Source organism: Anabas testudineus, chromosome 22 (assembly GCF_900324465.2).
Source record: "Anabas testudineus chromosome 22, fAnaTes1.2, whole genome shotgun sequence".
In the NCBI taxonomy this organism is placed as follows: domain Eukaryota; kingdom Metazoa; phylum Chordata; class Actinopteri; order Anabantiformes; family Anabantidae; genus Anabas; species Anabas testudineus.
The window spans coordinates 4,409,451-4,429,848 of NC_046630.1; the positions used below are offsets into that span (position 1 = coordinate 4,409,451).

Consider the following 20,398-nt stretch of genomic DNA (forward strand, 5'->3'; position numbering starts at 1 on the left):
TACACAGAACACACTGCAGATCAATCTCACGCTTTATGAGACCGAAAGGGAAAACAGGAGTCCCACTCTTATTCCCAGAAACATCTGTCAAGATGGGGCTTTGTGCTCGAAAGTGAAAGGTTGAAAAGCAAAAGTGGTTCAAAATTCAAGGGAGTTCCCAAGTGTTTTCAAAATGTGGACACATTTAATTCAAATTGCTGCAGCTTGCAGGAAATCGATTTTTCTGCAATCAACAGATGTCATTTTCTACAGCCACTTCTTGCTGCGATTGCCTACATGCAGTGGTGACATTAAATTCCCATTATAGTAAAAGGTGAAACAGAAAAACAGGATGTTCAGGAGCCTGGAGGAGAAACACCATGACAGATTCTCTTTCTGTTTGTCTTGTGATTTTTCAATCAGTGATGTCTTCAATAAAAAGTGACATGGTGACGCACTGGTTTATGATTGTTGACCTATTTTATGAGTGCTGCTGTGTGTTATTTTGTAATTCACAGTCAAGTCCTCGGCTGGTTTTCTTACACTGTGGCGCAGAAATCTTGTTTAAATTTTAGAGCTACAACTTTTTTTTTTTTACATATTGTAGTTTCACATCCTTCGTCATTTTGTAATCTGCTAAAATCCAAATTACACATTCAGATTATTGAGAACAAAAACCTCTTCACTCTCCATTCCAACACTTTCTTAATGCAAACTCCTTCAATAAACACACAAAACTACGTTTAATCACTAAACGTCCAACATTAAAACATTAAATACATTTAAAAAGTGCTTTTAGGGTTTGATACACGTGCTGCTGTATTTTACAGTAACATGTCATCATCATGTTATGTTAGGGGAAAACCTAGCTCACCTGTTAGGAAATTAAAGGACAGGTCTCTTTACTTTACTGTAACTTTAACTTTACTGTCAACCAACTCCACAAAAAGACAGAACTCCTCCTGACATGGAGCTCTAGTCATACCAAAAAGATAGAGATTTGTGTCTTCAGTCGGCTTCGTCAGACTGAGAGCTAGAAACAAGCTAAAAAAGTCATTAAAAATAGAATACTGTGTCTTTATATGGGTTTCTTGACATAACATATATTATATTATTAATACATTCCTCATACTCAATATGGGTCTTATTACTGGGCTGATAACATTTTACAAGTTTGTAATAGGTTTGGTTTTATAGTCACATTTTCTACTTGTAAACTTTCTAACCAGCTTAAATAGAGCGACAAAGCTTTCACTATAAAACAGTTATATACACACAAGGCAGGCAACTTACAAAATATAGCACTATTTACAGCTAAAAGGTTTAATTATGGTTAGTTAGGCAAATGCTCTATTGTTCTTTAAGATACATTTTGAAATATTTCTACACAAAAACCCATGAAAACCTTTTCCAGCACCTATACATTGTTCAAACCCCTTATTTACAACTGATCACTGAGCACCTGAAGCGCCCCTGTGGAAACCTGCTCTCCAAGATCATTCAGATCATGTTCAGTAGTTTAAAGTCCAGTGCATCAGTTGTCAGAATGTGGTCGGACAACTGGCAAAGCAAGCAGGCACGGCTGGACCTGCAGCACAACAGCATCACGTGTGTCTGTAGTGCATAAAGAGGAAGTCAGGGAATGAGGTTTAGGAAGAGCTCAGCCTGTGCCACGCTGCCACTACTTTCTCTGGGTGAGCCATTGTGTCCTTCCACTGCTCCACAGCCTCTGGGGCGGGGCTGTCGAATCCCAGGTGAACCTGTCAGAAACAGGAAATAGGAATAATTAATAATAATTAATTAATAATTCCTCCACAAGGTCTCAAACTTACTCAATTTTAGCATTCAAAATATTATTGTATCAGAAGAACTGCACTGATCTCATGATTTCATCAGTGGATCAGTGATTTACATACTGCCACAGAGGTTAAGCTAGCTTGAATAAATAGACTTACTAAATAATTCTGAAACAAACATTTAGAGTCAGAATGATTCACCTGTCCGAGACACTGTTTCCTCCTGACTGAGCTGCGGCTGTAGAGTTTGACCGACAGCGAGCAGGCGTGGTCTAAAGCAGCGAGGTGGAAGTGAAAAGTCTCCGACCACTGACACTGACCCCCTGAGGCTTTCATCACTCGAGTCTTCTTCTTCATCACCACCTGGCCCAGCTGGTTCATCTCCATCCTGACAAAAAATGCTTGAAAGGAGCAGAAACAAACAGAGTTAGCACCAAGCTTCTTATTGTAGTTGTAGAAAACCATTTCCTGATGCACCTACCTTGAGTAAGTGGGGAGGAGGATGCTGGCAGATTGTGGGCAGTGAGGACCTGGAGCTGGATGCGCCCGTTGACCGGCTGGAAGCAGGTGGTGAGATGCAGCTCAGAGTGGCATACCTGAAACAGACAAGGAAATAGTCTCTTCAGATTTTATATAAACCATTATTATTATTATTATTATTATTATTATGGTTAATGTATCTTGTCTTCTGCTATGTTAGTGAGACATTTTTTTACCTGCGTTTGTAAAATATGTGTATAAGTTTATATTTGAAATAAACATTTCAGCTTCAGATGACAAAGAGAAGTGGCGTGTCAGAATTAAATGTACAAGATAACAGTAAAAAAGATGATGGTAATATTTATGACAAGAATAAATGATGCTTGCAGAATCAAGTAAGCATTTTGCCTTTTGAGCTTCATCATCCATCATCACGTTTCTTCAAAACTGGTGCAGTTCGACATTTGACCTTTAATCACAGCCTTCCTTTCAGAACAATCAGAGCAAATTGTCAGGACAGCTGTTTAGTATCAGCTGGAATTGTACTGTAGGAAGCTTCTGACTTAAAAGAACAGAAATCTGACCTTTAATTGTTGTCCGAAACAGATCTTTCTAGAGAACTAAAGGCCAGACGAACATGCAAAGTACTGCAACTGTTCATGTTTTGTCATCAAACAAGAAGTTTGACATGTTTAATACTGTGAACTTTAATCTCAGCACTACACCAGGCTCATTATAACCGTTTCTACAACACCAGGACTATTGGAAACGCGCATCTCCAACATGGACAGGTGAACTCTGATGTTTTACACTTGAGTTTTAAATGGATAATTACACTTTAAGGACCAATATACAGCTGGGTGAAAGTTTTAAAACTTCAAAACTATTGTGTGTTAATCCAACTAATATACAGTATATTGTTTTTGGATACAAGAGCCACTTTGTGAATTAATATAATTGTAGTGATTCCCTAAATTTTAATCGAGTACAATCCCCAAACACCTGTATATCTAATGTCAATTCCATCAACTACAACAGTAATTTTGTGTTGTCAGCTAATCGGTGAAACATTAATCATGTTAGCCGTCATCTGAGCTTCAGCTTCACAGCCTCCTCTCAAAATTGTGCAGATTGTTTTTCATCTTCAAATCACAGGTTTACCTGTCTTGGCCCCTAAGAGCTTTTTCTGAGTGACAGTGATTTACACAATTTGGGGCTTTTGTGCACGGCAGATGGGCAAAATCACTGACTGAATCAAATTGCCCCTCTGAGAACCTAATGATGATTCACTGTCTGATCCTGTAAGTGCAGAAACAGTTCACATTTTACTGTTACTGGCCAGACATCCATCCATTTATCAACAAAACCACTCTGTCCTGATGAAATGGTTTGAGGTTTGACCTATTTTCCATGTTGTACATTTCCAAAATCCACACTTTGGTTTCTTTTCTCCACTAAAAGCCTGTTTTAATTTCTCCCTTTTTCCTTTTCCTGTGATTATGCAACAACACAATGTTTTCCTCAGCTTCGATATTACTCCAAGAGCCACGAGAACAGTACACGGCAGTGGGCTACAGTCATGTGACAGTTTTATGAGACATGCACAATACGTGGTTCTTATTTACTGTGCAGATACAAAGTGGTGATAAAACTGCAGCCAACAAAGGAAATGATGGAGAATATGTAGTAAAAGTCTGGTACATTCCCAGACAAAGAGTTTTACACCTAACAGCTGCACAGTGAGTAAGACAATATCAACAGCCACGACTCAGAATTATAAAAATATTTGGTCCATTTCCGAGCAGCCATTATGAATGTTGGGTACTAAACAGAGCACTAATTATTTACACTGGCTGAATCAGACTGTGAGTCAGCAAATGTCCATCCATCCATTATCTATAGCATTTGTCTTGTTAAAAGGGGGGCTGGTGCCAATCTCAGTTCTCAGCGGAAAAGGTGCAGGGTACACCCTGGACAGGTCACCGTCTATCACAGGGATGAGTCAGCAAATGTCCTTATTTGCTGAATTGTAGCTGTCATGAAACCCAAAATGTAATTCTGGTAGAAACAGGTCAAGTTCAGAAACTTCAAGCTATTATATGGAATATACTATCCACTGTATGTAAGTCATGTTAGCAACTAATGTATGAAGACTCTCAGAAGCACGGAAACATATAGATCATATGTAATGTGGAGATAAGTTAGATTAAAGATGGAAGATAAATTAGTAAATTAAACCAATTACACTAACATAAAGGCAAAGAAACATCTCTCTATGAGCTGCTTCTGGTTTTAAATGGTAATTCTTTCATTCCTGGTAAACTTGCAAACACTCACTGAGGATTTGGACGGAGCCTTGAACATGAGCGAGTGCTCAGTCTCCTGCGGACTGAGCTGTCGTAGGGAGAGGACACACTCTGCCACCGTACGTTTCCTGGGGTTGTGAGTCTGCAGCCGCAGCACCAACGCGCTGCAGTGCAACTGCTGGAGACGCAGCGCAAACACAAAGGTTTCCATGAACAACACATCCTAAGGAGCAGAGGAAAGTAAAGATTACAGCTTTTTTGCGCCTATACAGACACAATAACTCCATCTCTCCAAGAGCAACTTTTACATGAGGATGCATGCAGTAGCAAAGGCTGGGAAGAAGAGTACAGGCTAGTAAACAATACGTCAATCAGCCTTGCAAGTAGTTTGATGAAGGAAATGCACTACAGATAAATGTAGCACCTCAAGGACACGAGGCATGCACGTTAGGAAGATTTAAATAGTGATCCATCACTTTTCTATTACCTGACAGTAATCTTTTATCGAACTTTTGAACTGTATGGGCTTGGGGATGGTGATGATGCCTTTAAATCCAATCTTTTGTTGTTCCACTCCATCCGGAGGAAGGCTGAGGTCAGAGCACTGATAGGAAAAGAGGAAAAAGAAAGTTGAAGCAGGTCAGATTTATTTATGAGGCAAATACTGCAAGTCTTAAGGAAAGAGGTTTGGGACAAACTGCTCTACTTAGAAAATAAAAAATAAAAATCACACAAACATGTAGAATATGTAAATCCAATATACTGTAAGAAGCTCCTAAACAACACTATGGTCCAAAAAATATTGTTTATTATAAGTGAAGCACTAAAATGAATCTGAGGCAAAAAAACAAGACCCAAAGCTTTTAAATGAACTTTCACTCCAGCTATGGAGCTATGGATGGACAGACTCAAATCTTTAACCAAAACTAAATCTAATGTACAATACTTCGTTCCCACCGATGCCTCTGTTTTAGAATCAATCAGGCAGACCTAAAAAAAAACAACCTTCTTTTCTCCTGAGTGTCCGAGCCAAACGTAACAGAGCATTGAGAGGAGCTAACAGAGGCCTGTGTTGTGGACACACAGAGGGTCCATTGAGGAGTGCTGTGGAAGAGCACAATGGAGGTTTGTGTTGGTGTGTAACCTTACCTGAACCACAGTGATCCACACCTGTTCCAAAGCCTCCTGGTAGCTCAGTCGGATGCACACCTTTCCCAACTCCCGCTCATCCCCAGACAGGGTAATGGAATCTATAATGATAACAATAATCAGAAGAACCGAATCGAACTGTTCACAGGATATACTGGAAAGATAAACTAGTAAATCTATCATTTTAATCAGTATTATAGATTTTAGATTATAGAAAATTACTACAGACACAGCTAAACTACTGCAAGATAGCTGCATTGTAGACACAGGCAAATTATAAGTGATAATTTGTCATGTAAGTGTGTGGCGTCATCCCAACTAGCAACATGAATGGCAATAAAAAAAAAACTTTATCTTCCTACAAATGACTTATCTCTTGCTATAACAAAGCTGCTTCTCTTCATGCAGTAATACAATCTGAATGTAAGAAGGCTTATCTCTCCTTCTCAATGGTGGACTGTAGTGAAAACATTTGGAAGTGATTTGTGTGTCTGGTCTTTCATGTTTGCACAGTGCACAGTGATCCTAATCGGACACAGTCATTTAGGAGTGTAGAGGGAGTAAGAACCGTTTTTTTCTCTTTTCCTCGCCATGCAAAGTCGAACTAAAGTTAGAAAAGGAGAAGTATTTGAATAAAGGAGAGATTTAGTATGGAATTACCCAGGCTGCTTTCAATGGAGCCCATCTTTGAGGATGTGCTGCTGAGGATGCTGGAGACCGAGTCAAAGCGCTGCAGTCAAATCAAATCCAAACACAAGCAGAGAAAAACAGAGCAGCATGAGAGGGACTCATTCATAAAGGTAAACATGACTGGAATCTATACTCTTTAAGAGGCTGTTTTTTTGGAGTGTGCTAATGTCAGCATGTGGATGTGCTCACGATGACAATGATGACAAAACGTGCTGATGTTTGGCAGCTCCGATGTTTATCATGCTCACTGTTTTAGTATCTGATGATGGTGCTACATGAAAAGTCAAAGGATCAGCAGTTTTTCTTATAATTCATCCTGAAGGGGAACACAAACGTCACAGCAATCCAAACAACAGTACACAAATAGTTCTCCAAACCACAAATGTGAAATGCATGGTGGCCCTTTGAAAAAAAGAAAGGAACATTTTACATCAGCCTGTCTGGAAGTTGTTAGCATGTGTCTCTGATAAATAAAAACTTTGTTCTGCTGGTTGCGCTAGAGGATAAAGACCTCTTCAAACACTAACTAGTGGAGTGGTTGAGAAAACTAACAAACCAACACTTCCATCTTTAAAGTCACCATGAACATTACTAATAGAAATCCTACAACATCCTCTTCTCTCGTTTCCTCCTCCTTTTATCTGCCGCAGACAACAAACACCATCTGTCCCTGACTGCTGCGTCTTTACCTGCACTTTGCATTTCACACCTTCATTCAGCAAAGCCCAGCTTGTTTGTTTGCTGGTCAACCTATTGCCATGGCTCTGTGCCGTTCATTACTTACTACTGTTTACTCATAATGTTGCCAAGCTAAACATTTGAACTAATTGAACTAATTGTACCCGTGCTGCATGTTGCTCTGGATAAGAAGGACACACGTGAGAGATGATCAGAAAAACTGTGCAGTATATCCACCTTTGTTCAGACTGTGTAAAACATTGTGTTAGCGTAATGTTACTTTTTCACGTTTATCACCGTGTGGGCCCTGAATAAGATAATGAGCTTGAGGTTCTGGGCGATGTTACATGGATTGTTTGTAGCAGAGCTGTGACTATACCTGTTATGTAATAAGGAACTGCTCACAGGCCGACACCACCACATCCTTCATATAACAAAGAAATACGCCCCAACTTACTCATTGTTTTCTTTATTATATTACTGATTAAATACAACTTAATCCAGGACAATCAGCTGGTACCTTCCACATCAAAGGGGGCAAGAGCAGAATTCCATGTGACAAACAGAAATACATATCTGAAGGACAAAGTGTTGGAGCACTTCAAATTAACACCCAGAATCCCTTTCAGAGCAGTTTCAGAGGAAACTCCTTAGGCTTTTCTCTTCATGTGAAACAACCCTGACTAAAATTAGACTTCCTGGTTCATCTCACACATTATTAACTTCTCAGTGCAGCTGATCCTGTTAAACGACCTTAATGACCTTAAAACACGACGTCTATGGCTTGTTTACAATGTTCAACTACGCCGCCGAGAACTGTGGAAACTATAAAACTATATTTAGTCTTGGTTGACACAGGGTGAGAAACAGTATGTGAATACAGATTAGATAGAGAAACATGCTCACCTGCATGTGACTCTGAGGGCTGGAAAGATCAAACATGGAGCTGCTCAGTCGCTGCTGACCGTTCGGCTTCAGAGTCCAACCTGGGAGAAGCATCAGGCAGATGCAGCCTGCTGAGTATTTATCACCTTAACACATCTTCAAGTCAGTACAAACTCATAAATAAAGTAATAAACAGCCCTACGGGGGGAGATAGGCTCATTTATCTGAGCCTGAGAAGTAGAACTGTTCTGGTGGCTTTGTATTAATGGTCTGTGCTACCTGGGCTTTGTGGACCAGAGTTTCTGTTCTTCAGTGTGTCACGGCGGGATGAGCCAGGGGAGACGTACTCCTCCATCCGACCCTGATGTAGGGTGGACTCTAGGTTGTAGGTGAAGTGACCGGAGGCCAGCAGCTCAGCTTTCCTCTGTGCATATGTGCAGCGGGCTGAACCTGCAGACAAAAAGCAGGGCTGAAGGTCAGCTTGTTTCCATTTGACCACTTCTTTCCTTTTCAGTCTGTCAACTTAGAGACTGCAGCTATTCATCCAGAAACAGGATATCCTGGTACTCGTCTCCTGTGCAATCACACTTAAGGTTATAGTAACCTCTGAGCTGGTTTTAATGAAACTTGTCTGCATGAAGCATTCAGAGAATTCAAATGGTGAGACATCAATGCAGCGCTGGGTCAGTTTGGATGGAGTCATTAGTAATAATCTAACCTAATCCTGTGTTAAGGCATAATCACAAGTGCTATTTCCCCTGTTTTAACTTTGTCTTTGCAGTTTAGTCTCTAACAAATGTCCAGTTCTGTTGTGATTTTGGAAGAGAAGGATAGTTTTTCTGTTTTCAACTGCATTCTTGCACTGGATGATGAAACCTGGGCCCATAGAAGTGACTGTGATTTGTGTGTAGGCTCGAGCTGATTTGAGGTGAAGATCAGACCTGATCAGATGGAATAATTTAGGTCGTGTTGGATCAGTGTTGATCAAGAAGAAGGCCAATGCACACAGTATGTTCTGACAGTTTCTTAACTTGTCTTTTTCTGATTGAACTTAACTGTATTACTAAATGTTTTACTGTCATGTCAGGGAATTACAAGGCTGCGACATGAGGCACAGCAGAAACCAAAGGTTTAATGTCATTTCTGGAAGCATCGGTTACATGTTGTGTGTTCAGTGTGGTCAGAAACGTTGTGATGATGGGACAGGGATTATTTACCAACCCAACCTTTAAGTCAACATTCATTTCTAAGTTGTGACTTTGCTGCTCACCACAGCTCAGACTGTGTAAATTATTATAATCAGTTAAGACTGCAGAGAATCCCTCATGACAATCAAAGAAGGCACAGCCAGCTGATTTGTTCAGTACGTACTCTGCAGCCCAGACTGTGTATTGGGGTATTGGGAGCCTCTGGGTTGGATGTAGGAGGCCTTGAAGGTGGGCAGGACAAACGGCACCTCCCTGCCATCTGGGGGAAGCTTGGAAAGGAGGTAGTCTTCTGTGACCCACCCCTTCCCTTCATCCGACTCCCATCCCGGTGCCGTTGTCTTGTTAGAAGGAATCTTCAATGTGATCACTTGAGTGCAGAGAAAAGTACAGTCAGAAAACCTTCTGTTAAACAGTCTGATTCAGTCTGATTCAGTCTGCAGCTGTGCAGGACGTCAGTTTACCTTGAGTCTCCTGCTCCTTCCCCTTTTTACTCATGAAGTTTTTGCAGCAGTTTTTGAAGCACTCCATCGCTGCTACTGGAAACACCACAGTGTCATAGCAAGTGGAAGTTACATCAAACTGCAACGGTGGGAGAAGTTCAGATGATTCACTTATTAAAAGTAGCAGTGCCAGTGTAGAAGTACTCTGTTATAAGTAAAAGTACTGTATTCAAAGCGTCACTTAAGGAGCACACTAAGGATTATTTTGCACATTAGTGCAATGTCTCAAAAGTAACATAAGTAATAATAAAAAAGGTATTAGCTCAAAGAAGCTCAACGAAGTACCAGAAATAACACTTTTTTTGCACAGACTTCATTACAAATCAATTAATCGTTGGATTATAATTATTGATATGTTCTTCTGTAACGATGCAGCTTTAAGCTTTAACCATCATTTACACAGTTTAGATGATTATACAGTTTGAATACAAACTAATCTTAGAAAATTTTTAAACCATGATTTTAAGCTATGATTACCAAACAAATGCACTGGACAAGAAGCAGAGTATGAAGTAAAATAAACTGAAAACACTCCAAGTAGAAAACCCCCTAAATGAAGTAAGTTAATTAAGTTAGTGGAGTTTATTAATTTACTCTTTTTAACAGAGGTGGAATTTCTAGATATTTAGACATAAGACACCAAACTCTACAAACTCAGTAATAATATGTACTAATAAAAAAAAGTTCTGCCCAAATCACCTATGTTTAGTTTAACACTTCCAAAAAACGCTGGTGTAGCTGCCACTGTGAAACAAATGATTCCTCTTTTAATATAATATTATTAATATTAATGATGATTTAATATCATTAGTATATTCCTGCAGGTACATGAAGGAATTTGCGCTGATGCAACTTTTCCCCACTCATCAAACAGCAAAGGAACAATCATTACTCCACCTCACACAACCAGCAGAGCGCAAACTTACCCACGGAACGTTCCCACTGAAAGAGGACTTTGGAGATCCAGCGGCGCACTTCACTCTCCCAGGACTGAAGCAGAGAAATGCCACAGAGCTCAGGTTTACTGTGGACTTCAGCTCCAGGTCCGTCTCCCTCTCTCTCCCTCAGCCTCCTCCCTCCTTCCTCCCTCCCGTAGCGTGATTCCCGGACCGACACAGTGTGTTTGCGCTTCCTTTCCCGAACAGCGCTGAGCGCATCACAGGCTGCTTTGATTTTTTTTACTCCACTTATCACTATGTGGTGCTGTAATTTGTATTTCCTGCTCTGCACTTGATAGCCTCTCTCAACACCAAGTAGCAGCCTGGAAATGATCGAAAACATCACTGACTTGACCTCATGTCACATCCGTGCTCCAACAAGCGGCGGATCTAACCCTAAACCCAAACCCACAGCTTCTCAGGACAGCTAGAAAATGTTTTGGAGACTATTTTGTGTTTTGTTTTTATAATGTGTTAGTTGATATTGGTATTAATCCAAATATTGGTACAGTGCTGCCCACTCAGCAAAACATACTGTGCTGCAAAATGTGCCCATACAACAACCACATGTGCCTTTAAATTGGTTTCACATCCCCAGAATGTGCTATTTGATGTAACCCTACATATTCTGACAACAACCTAGAATATAATAATCCCATAATCTGCTATAACTTGAGGAATTCAGCAGCCCACTCATACGAATGACACTTGTGTCGTGTGGTGAAGACATTTATTGCTGTAAAAGAAACCGTGATCAGTAATTCAGCTAATGACTGCGTGTTACATCAGTTCAAATATTTCGACTCCAAACACATAATTACACTTCTGCTCAGGCAGCCAGGTCGAGTCCTGTCTTAACAAAACAATGCTCAGACAACATGAGTGATATTAATGACGCAAAGACAGCACAAAAGTGGCGTTCACAGCTTATCTGGAGGGATGGAGATTCACAGACAACTGGGGGACTGTGTAAACAGTGTGAAGGAGGGTAACGTCCAGGTTATTTTCTAAATAGAAGATGACAGAAATTGTACACCATAAATACCCTTTTGTGTCAAAAGTCCATATAGAGCCATAATAGCTCAGTGTCCATTAAGCAGGGTTGGGGATTTGAGCACAGGGATGCTTTCCCATCAGCTGATCTTTGTTTTGTTTTTTTAGAAATGGGATGACCTGTGTCAAACAAACTGTTAAATCAGCTGCAGATGAGAGCAGTAAGATTCTCTGGGGACGTGATATTTGTCGGCGATACTCAGAAAGGATGCTCTGAGACAAATATCGTCAGACGTATGATGGAGCTGCCTCTGAAGTTGATGACATTGTTGACTGTGACCATCTCCAAATCCAGGACCAACGTCTTCGGCCCCTTGATTGGCCGCGTCAGAACGAGCGTGGCACTCACATTGCTGGTTTGCTGTGAAATAAAAGGCGACAGAAACAGAGGAAGAATGTGAGGAACAGGAAACAGGGAAATCTGACAGCTGCACATGGCAAACAAAATCCTTGGCTCAGTGTCTTGTTATATCGTTTGTCAACTTGTAAACACAAACACAAAGTCAAGGAAAAGTGATGTATTTTCCATGGTGCGTGAGGTCAGATCAGCAACTGTTTAAACAAGGATAAAAAGAGCAACTTCATAAACATGTTGTAAAATGTTCTGTTTTCATTAGATCCCACACCAAACATCAGACTCAGCTGAGTCTGCATTCACATGAACTACAGAATAAACAACACACTCTTGTTGCGCCATCTACTGGCTGCATACGATAGTGAAAGCTCATTTGTTTAATGGTTTCCTCTTCTACAGACAGTCGAGACACATTATGGAAATAAGAGCTTATACAAATAAAAGAGTTGCTTAGTTTCTGTATATAAAGTACAGTTTATATTCTCCATCTGTACTTTTGAGCACTAACAAAACTCAAAGACAGGAACTCAAATCAAACCACTGCACAGATTCATTTAGTTTAAGCTTATTTTTGTGGTTTTGCCTTCATTGGAAGTGCAGACGTTTACAGAGTAGATGAGGGAGAGAGAGCGGCATGATTTAAACAAAGGTGGAGGTGAATGGTGTGTATCTTCACTCATTCACCATGAGAACACACCACATCAGGTGCATAACTGTCCTGACAGATGGGAACACACCCCACGGTGGAATATAGACATCTATCTCCTGCTCCCTTGGTCGACTCATCAGACCACAGACCCACAAACTGATGTTTCCCACTTGTATTCAATGACAAACTCACGCCACAACCCACTGGAGTGTGTCCGCTCTGAACACTCCGGCTGATGCAATGTGGTCATATTTGTGTAGTGAAATAACCTGATGACTATTAACCTCAATAATAAGAACCATGATCATATAAGACCAACCCAAGTCACTGGCAGCATCTTTGCTAGCTAAGTATTTACAGCTGTGGTGTTTCTGCACTGGGCTGTGATGATTTAATTTGTTTAATGACCTGACTGTAATGCAGTCCCTTGTATTTTGAGTTGATAGTTTGAGATTTTGGCAGAACTGTTATTGAAAATACCACGTAGTTGCTTCCCACAATCCATTGAATTCACAATGTCTTATAAAAACACTAAACACCACGTGGAAATGTGTCTGTAACAGTATATTCTATGCATGTCTCACATTTAAGTATGTCACCATCTTATATTCTTGTGCTAAGCTATCTGTCGCTCTAGTACTCACCCTCATGTAAAACTCTCGTCCTTCATTGCCAGACTTTATCTGGAAGATGTAAAAGGCACCGGGGTAGCGTGTGGTGGCCTGCATCTGGAAGATGTCTGCCGGCACACTGCGCCCCGACGACAAGTCCATGTGTCGGTACAGAATGGTGAAGGGCTTTTCCCTGCATGCGGGGTTCTCAGCCGCGCACATACACTGGCTGCAGAGGAGGATGCACAGATGTGGGTTTGGAGACTTTAACATTAATAAATGGTTAACTATAATTTTGTGTTAGATAAAAAACAATGGAAGACAAATTAAGATTTAAAGGTTGGTTAACAGTTGTTGAAAAGACAGTATGAATAACTCACTTGTCACTAACTTCGACGTAAGGAAGGTGACACTGTAAAGGATTCAGGCATGTATAGCCTCCCTGGAAATTGAAACATACTTGTGCTGTTGTACACGTGTTGTTACCAGTGTCACATTCATTGATATCTTCGAAATCAAACACACAACAATCGAAGTCAGTAAAAACATCATCATCATCAGAAAAACAACATTCAGAAAGCATAAATAATACAGTTAACACAATGGTTAAAATGGTACAAAGAAAAAAAACAGAATAATGAATAATAATAAATAATATTGTTGTAAATAAGGCAACACTTGATTTAAACATTAATTAATGGAAAACATGTATTTCACTATATGAGGTGCAATTAGTTTAAATTCCAGCTTAATGTTCTGTAAATACAAATCTGTAGTTAACATAAAAAGGATTCTCAGCCAAATAGATCAAAGTAAATCAAACTAAAATTGCCCAAAATGTTTGAAATGCAAAATATTTACAACACACAATGAAGCAATTCACTGCAGCAATTTGAACAATATGTGCTTCATGACTCGACATCTAAACTGCAGACAAAACGACACGATGTCTGGATGGAGGCCCTGAACTTTACCTTCACAACTCCTGCCGTCCTCGTACACGTAGTATCCAGGCGGACAGATGCAGGAGAAAGATCCAGGTGTGTTCACACATCTGTGCTGACACAGAAAGTCTGAGAAGCTGCACTCATCCAAATCTGCAGGGAATAAAAAACAAAAACAGGATTAAAACGTGTGATGGAGGAGGAGAAGTGGGATGACACGAAACGTTTTAATGCTAATAACACAGAGAGTATTAAATACAAAACACAGTCATCTATTCACACCAATACAAGAAGTGCCATCAGACGCCAACTCGAATCCCTCGTCACAGTTGCACATGAAGGAGCCGTAGGTGTTGAAGCAGCCGTGACTACATGGTTGTTCTTCACACTCATCCACATCTGGAGGAAAAATGGTGGATGGCAGTTAACACAACAATGAAACATTTACAAAAGTACTTGTGTTTGTTTGTATTGGCTTTGTCGAGGTCATTTATTCTTCCTGTGTATGTGCGTACCTTCACAGGTTCGGCTGTCGGGGTTGAGGAGGAAGCCGGGGTTACAGGAGCAGGAATAAGAACCGGGCACGTTGGCACACAGCTGTTGGCAGTAACCATAGCGACATTCATCAATATCTGGTCAAAAAATAAATTAAACAAAGACAAAACAGTTATAATTTACACATCATTCACAGTCAGGTCCACAAATTCATGTTCTTAGGGTCACATTTGTAAAAGGTTAACAACGGCTGTGGGTTGAGCTGTTTCACTGCTGAAACACGTCTTCTGGAGGTCAAGTAAAATGTTCAGAGGTCATAATGGTATTTTCTCAACAAAGGCAAGAAGAAAGCTTGTCTGCCAAACTATGCAACAGTGCATGGAAGAACTATGGTCTTCATTTGAGGAAATACTTGACAGTTGTCTCGTTTGTTTACAGTAATAACACCAGAGTTTAATGAACGTCGTTGGTAGTGTCGGACATTAATTACAAATCATGTTCAGTCTACTTCAGTGCTCGATTAAATATTAAATATATATTAAACACATTTTTAGAAACTCGACACCTGCTAGACAGAGATAAATCATATGAAGCAATAATTACACCACTACATTACATTTATTGTAATTTACTTTATTTTCATTAGCTGCTTTAGCGTTTTGCTTGACAATACTTTAGATTCATCTCACATGTATTTTACAATGTTTGATTTATTGTCTTCCAAAGTTTTTTTAAAATACAGAATAGCTTGTGCAACAAAAACAAAAGATCAGAATTTCCTTAAATGCAACACCATGTAAGAGGTCTATATTAAATACATTTTTATACAACTGCAATGTGATCAACATGTACCCCCACTGTTTTACTGCAAGTTAATTATCACAGGTTTTAATAAATAGAGCGGCTCAGAGAATGCATGAGGTTAACTTCCTGCAGTGTGAAGTTAACTGGCTGATCTCACTCCTTAATTTGACAACAATACAGTAATATTAACGTTTAAAAGTGCAACCGTTCACTCACCTTGGCACTGTCCACCGATGAGCCAGTATCCCTCAGTGCAGGAACAGGTGTAGCCGCCCGATGTATTGATGCAGACCTGGGTGGGGTTACAGTGATGAGAGTTTGTCTCACATTCATCAATGTCTGCAACAGAGAAGAAGAAGAAGAGGAGGAAATAATATTAATAGTTTGTTATTTTTAATCATTTTCTGTCTCTGCACTGCTGACATTAAACCCAGGTTGCTGTAGTTGGAGTACTGTACTTGATTAATATTAAAAGGAACTTGTATTGTTGCAGTTGTATTAAGTAAACTTGCACTTATTCCCCATGTAACTGAAGCAGTACTTTACTTTATTCCTTCTCCTTGGCTTAAATATTTAGCTTTCTTTGTACCTCACTTGTAAATCACTTTGGATAGTAGCCAAATAACTAAATGTGAATGTTTTAAATCAATGCATGAGTGTTCGCCAACAATGCACCGACAAACATGTAGTCAAAGGTTTGTTTCTCCACCAGCCTGTGTTTGAAAAACTCTTAACAGCAGGTAACGTTTCAATACTTTATTATCAACTTCCAATTGTTTCTGAACAAGATCTGCGATTTCTTAGATTACAATCTAAATTCCTTAGACGCCACGCAGCACTACATCATAATAGCCACATTTCCTTATGAGGATACGACAAATCAGAAATCCCAACCTCTGTTTATGGTTCTCAGACCATGAAGTCACCAATCTCTAGAAAACTGGTGGGGGAAGTGGGTGGGAGTCTGGCTTTTTGTTTTAACAGGCAGCTATGAGAAGCGATAACGTCTGTCAGTGGGACTGCTGCCCTTTGTGCCAACTTGGACCACTGGGTCTTTACAGGGGTGGAGTAGACCCGGAGCACTGGGCCACTGGCCAACAGCTACACGGCCCAGCACCTGCTTGCAGTTACCAGTCAAAACGTCTCTGGACGGCCCTCAGCTGCACTCCATGTGTAGCCATACTGCAGATCTCCAACATACACACGAGCTGCAGGAGCATTTCAGTTCAGATCCTTATATAGACTGTTTCATGAGCTGCCCACAAGCTCTGGAGCTGCTGCTGACAATCCTGATCAGCTTCAGCAAAGGTATGGGATATGATGGAATGTGTTGGAAAGGCCTGAATGTCCGTCACAAGTAGGAAAACGGAGAAACCTTGCACAATATTTAAGACCAAATTTGCACACAAGCTGATTCGAGCTACTCTCCAGTGACTTTAAATGGAATGAGATACACTCCTCATTGTTAGAGAGATGAGCCTGTCAGCTGTGTTCAACACTTCGAGACAAACGACATGAAAAATACACTGAATGAGAACATGAGGCACTTATTAATGCAGATTGAGCAATGTTGCACAGATAGCCTTATTGTCGAATCAACCCTTGTGCATTTTTAGGTTTATCAGATGGGTTTTGAAAGCCCACAAGGCTGGAATCTTTTCTCAGGCCACAGAAGAGCATGAAATCCTTCAAGTAAAGTGAAAACATGGAAATCCCTACAACTGTAGTTCTGAGCAGGAATGAACATTACAGTCACAGAATGAAAAGCACAAGAGGTTCTGAAGTTTAGAGGCCTCTCTAGTAAGTGTACTTCAACTCTATCATCTCATCTGATGTCTGCTCATGCAGGTAGTTTTGGTTCAATACAGTACATACGATAAAAACCAGAAGAGTAGAGTTTGTAATATTGTTCATGCTTTTAGGATCAGATATCCTGCAACAGACTCTAAAAACAAAACCCACAAATGCACTAAGATGTAATGGAGGCTAATTTCTTCTGTTTGTCTCCCAGTCTGGTGCCATTAGTGACAGTGATGGAGCGTAGTGCCACTTACTGAAAGACAAAGCTGTGTCTGTTACTGAAGGGAAGTCGCAGTCTGTGTAGTTTCTAACCCACTGCAGCATCAGTCAACAACCCATTACATCACCACACACACAGCAGCCTTCAGGGGTGTTAAGACTCGTTCCGTTTGGCCCCCACAGAGGCATGCCTGTTGTCTGGGCATAGATTTGGCAACATATGACCTCATCTCTGGCATCTATGGTTAAGTAGTTTACCCAAACAAGGTTTCAAGCAGATTCCCTGACAGGCCTTCTCCCCTACAAAGAGAAATTGTATTTGTGCATGAGCTCAAGTCTAAATCTCCCTTTAGAGGGAGAAAACTGTGCTGTAGTGTACATTTTCCACTCATTACAGGGTCACGGCTGATTTAACAAAAATGACAGAAGAACACCACAAATTAACCCTAACAAGGCGACTTTCAACAGCTTTTCCCTGCAGGACGCACTCGCCTCATGACGTATGTTAAGATGGATTTCAGACAGCTGGGGAGAACGTCAATAAATGTTTATCTGACAGCTGCGATCTCCTGCAAGTCAACACGATCAGAATAGTCAGAAAGCAGAGAATCTCCATGCTGCAGAGAGTTGAAGGCTGCTGTGATCCGGCTTGACAAACAGACAGGCTGCTGCACTGAGCATCAGAAAAACATCTGTCCCTGTGATCTGAGAGACTCATGCACTGCCCTGGAGTTCAACCACAACCTTTAATGACTTACACTAAATTTCTGGCCTCTATCATCTTTAGAGGCTTCACTGTAACATCTGATAAACAGCAGGGGGCTGGGGGTGGAGGGGGCAGATGTTGGGACATCTTTCAACCAGAATCACTGAAGAGATTCAGCAAAAGGAGCCAGAGAATTCAGACAGCTGCAGAAGAAGATAAACACAACCCACCCTTCCGTCTTAATCATTTAGGAAGTGAGAGGGTAACAACATTCTTGTAGCAGCTAAGCAAACCACTAAAAATGAGAAACCCGTGACACTGAATATGGTGTTGGAAAAATAATTCCAGGAAATTGACTTCAAGAGTTAAGGACCTGTCAAACACACAAGATAAATCTAATGGGTTACATCATTACGTTTGGAAAACATACATACTTCAGCATTTCTATGCAAATTATCAGATATTTTAATGTCTTGTCGGTTATAAAATGTAAAAATCACTCTTTCTCCGAACGTGACACAAAGTGGTGACATAGGCAAGCTGTGATAATGGGGTTGTAAAGAGACATGATTCATTTTAACAGTTCACAATCCCACCCTGCCCGCACTGTCACTGCAGAAATATGAAACTGACTCTGGGCTCATTGGCTGATGACTGGGAGTACATGCTGACTCACTGTGATAGGTTGATACAAGAGAAATCGTACAAATAAGAAGCTCGATTGTGGGAAAAACAAACTTTTGATGAACAAGACTAAAGCTTCTCACTAAAACTAAGTTTTAAATGTGTTGTTTCCTTGTAATAAAGTGGATTTACATACAGAGAACATATTTGCACACAACCAACTCACCATTACAGGTGCCATCCTCTGCAAGATTGTATCCCAGAAGACACTGCGCCGTGCTCCTCACTCTGGGGTAGCTGGGCTCCACTGATCTAGGTGGAGGTGGGAAGAACGTTTCTGATAATCCAACAGATGTGTCCGGGTAAACTGTCTCGGGTCGTTCCGGGGTCTCCAGTCTTTGGGGCAGGTTGAACATGTTCCTTGGAATGCACAGGTAGCCTCCGTTCTGGTTCACACAGCGCATCTCTCCTCGGCAAGCATCTGGCAGGGTACGGCACTCATCCACATCTGGAATAGAGAGCTGTGCACTGATAAGGGCATTCAGGCATCCAGAGCATCTACGCAACATGAAATCTAAGAGAAAACAGTAGAAGTGATGCCACTTACCTATACACTGTCTGGCCCTGCGGTCATATGCAAAACCTTCTGTGCAGGTCTGCAGAGAGATGATCAGTTCCAATGACTACAAACTACTTTAAAACCCATTCACTAAGGGGATCTGTGATCCATTTAATTAAAGTTTTATCAACTGCAGCCTGCCACTGTCCTTTATTATTTGTTTAACTGTTGTTAATCCATTATCAAAATCAGAATTTGACCATGAACTTGATTTAACTTGTAGAAAGGTGTTGTGTTACCTGTCCGTGTCCAGGCTGGATACAAAGCAGAATAAATGCCAGAGCTGCCAACATCCTGAAAAGAGGCAAATTCAAGTTTAAAGTTTTCCAAGCTCTAGGAACCTATTGCAGTTCCACCAGAGCTCCATATCCATTAAAACGCACAACTAAAGAAAAATAACGTTCGTTACGCAAAACTAAAAACCATGACAAGGAAAATCCACATCACCGACCTTGCAGAAGTGCAAAACCTGAAGCCACGTACATCAGAAGACATTGTTTATGGTTTCTATTGAGCTCTCTCAAATGAGAGACTTAGACGACCCGTGAATTCTTCCAAATCCCCTCACCACTACCGATCACCGCCCCCCGACTATGCGCCGTTACGCGAAAGCCGACGCCAGGTTTTCATTAAGCTCTGTCTGGTCGAGCTGAAGCTTCGGCACATTGACCAAATGTTGCAGGAATGGCTTTTCAAAATGGACTGACTCGGTTCTGCCCCACTCTGTCGCTTCTACCGACTACTTAGCAATGCAAATTCACAGTCCCCCTCTGAGCACTTTCACAACAGCTGGATTCAATCAGCGAGAGCCTGCCCCCTCCAGTCAGAGCGCAGAGACAGCGGCCCCACAGCGGCGCACTCACTGCAACAGACGGCTACTTCTGGGGTGTTGGGGAACAGAAAGACATAA

At 40.9% G+C, this 20,398-nt stretch overlaps 2 protein-coding genes across 5 annotated transcripts; both read right to left on the reverse strand.

Annotated features, from left to right (window-relative positions):
• Positions 1-640: 640 nt before the first annotated feature.
• Positions 641-10,711, reverse strand: LOC113147732 (tandem C2 domains nuclear protein). 4 transcript variants are annotated; one of them, XM_026338929.1, is made up of 12 exons: positions 10,598-10,711; positions 9,633-9,707; positions 9,335-9,538; positions 8,243-8,413; positions 7,985-8,094; positions 6,371-6,440; positions 5,711-5,811; positions 5,049-5,165; positions 4,593-4,784; positions 2,257-2,371; positions 1,977-2,176; positions 641-1,739 (listed from the first exon to the last, which is right to left on the reverse strand). In XM_026338929.1, exons 2-12 carry the CDS (start codon positions 9,697-9,699, stop codon positions 1,629-1,631), a joined length of 1,458 nt encoding a protein of 485 aa, XP_026194714.1. In that variant the 5' UTR covers positions 9,700-9,707; positions 10,598-10,711; the 3' UTR covers positions 641-1,628. The 4 variants fall into 4 exon arrangements, with proteins under 4 accessions (XP_026194714.1, XP_026194716.1, XP_026194713.1 ...); XM_026338931.1 differs by having other exon boundaries at positions 4,593-4,739; positions 9,633-9,750; XM_026338928.1 differs by having other exon boundaries at positions 9,633-9,750.
• Positions 10,712-11,325: 614 nt separating this feature from the next.
• On the reverse strand, positions 11,326-20,337 carry fbln5 (fibulin 5). Its single transcript, XM_026340514.1, has 11 exons — positions 19,940-20,337; positions 19,728-19,782; positions 19,477-19,525; positions 19,096-19,377; positions 15,737-15,859; positions 14,737-14,853; positions 14,504-14,620; positions 14,252-14,374; positions 13,658-13,784; positions 13,311-13,506; positions 11,326-12,023 (listed from the first exon to the last, which is right to left on the reverse strand). Exons 1-11 carry the CDS (start codon positions 19,981-19,983, stop codon positions 11,862-11,864), a joined length of 1,395 nt encoding a protein of 464 aa, XP_026196299.1. The 5' UTR covers positions 19,984-20,337; the 3' UTR covers positions 11,326-11,861.
• Between the last annotated feature and the right edge of the window lie 61 nt (positions 20,338-20,398).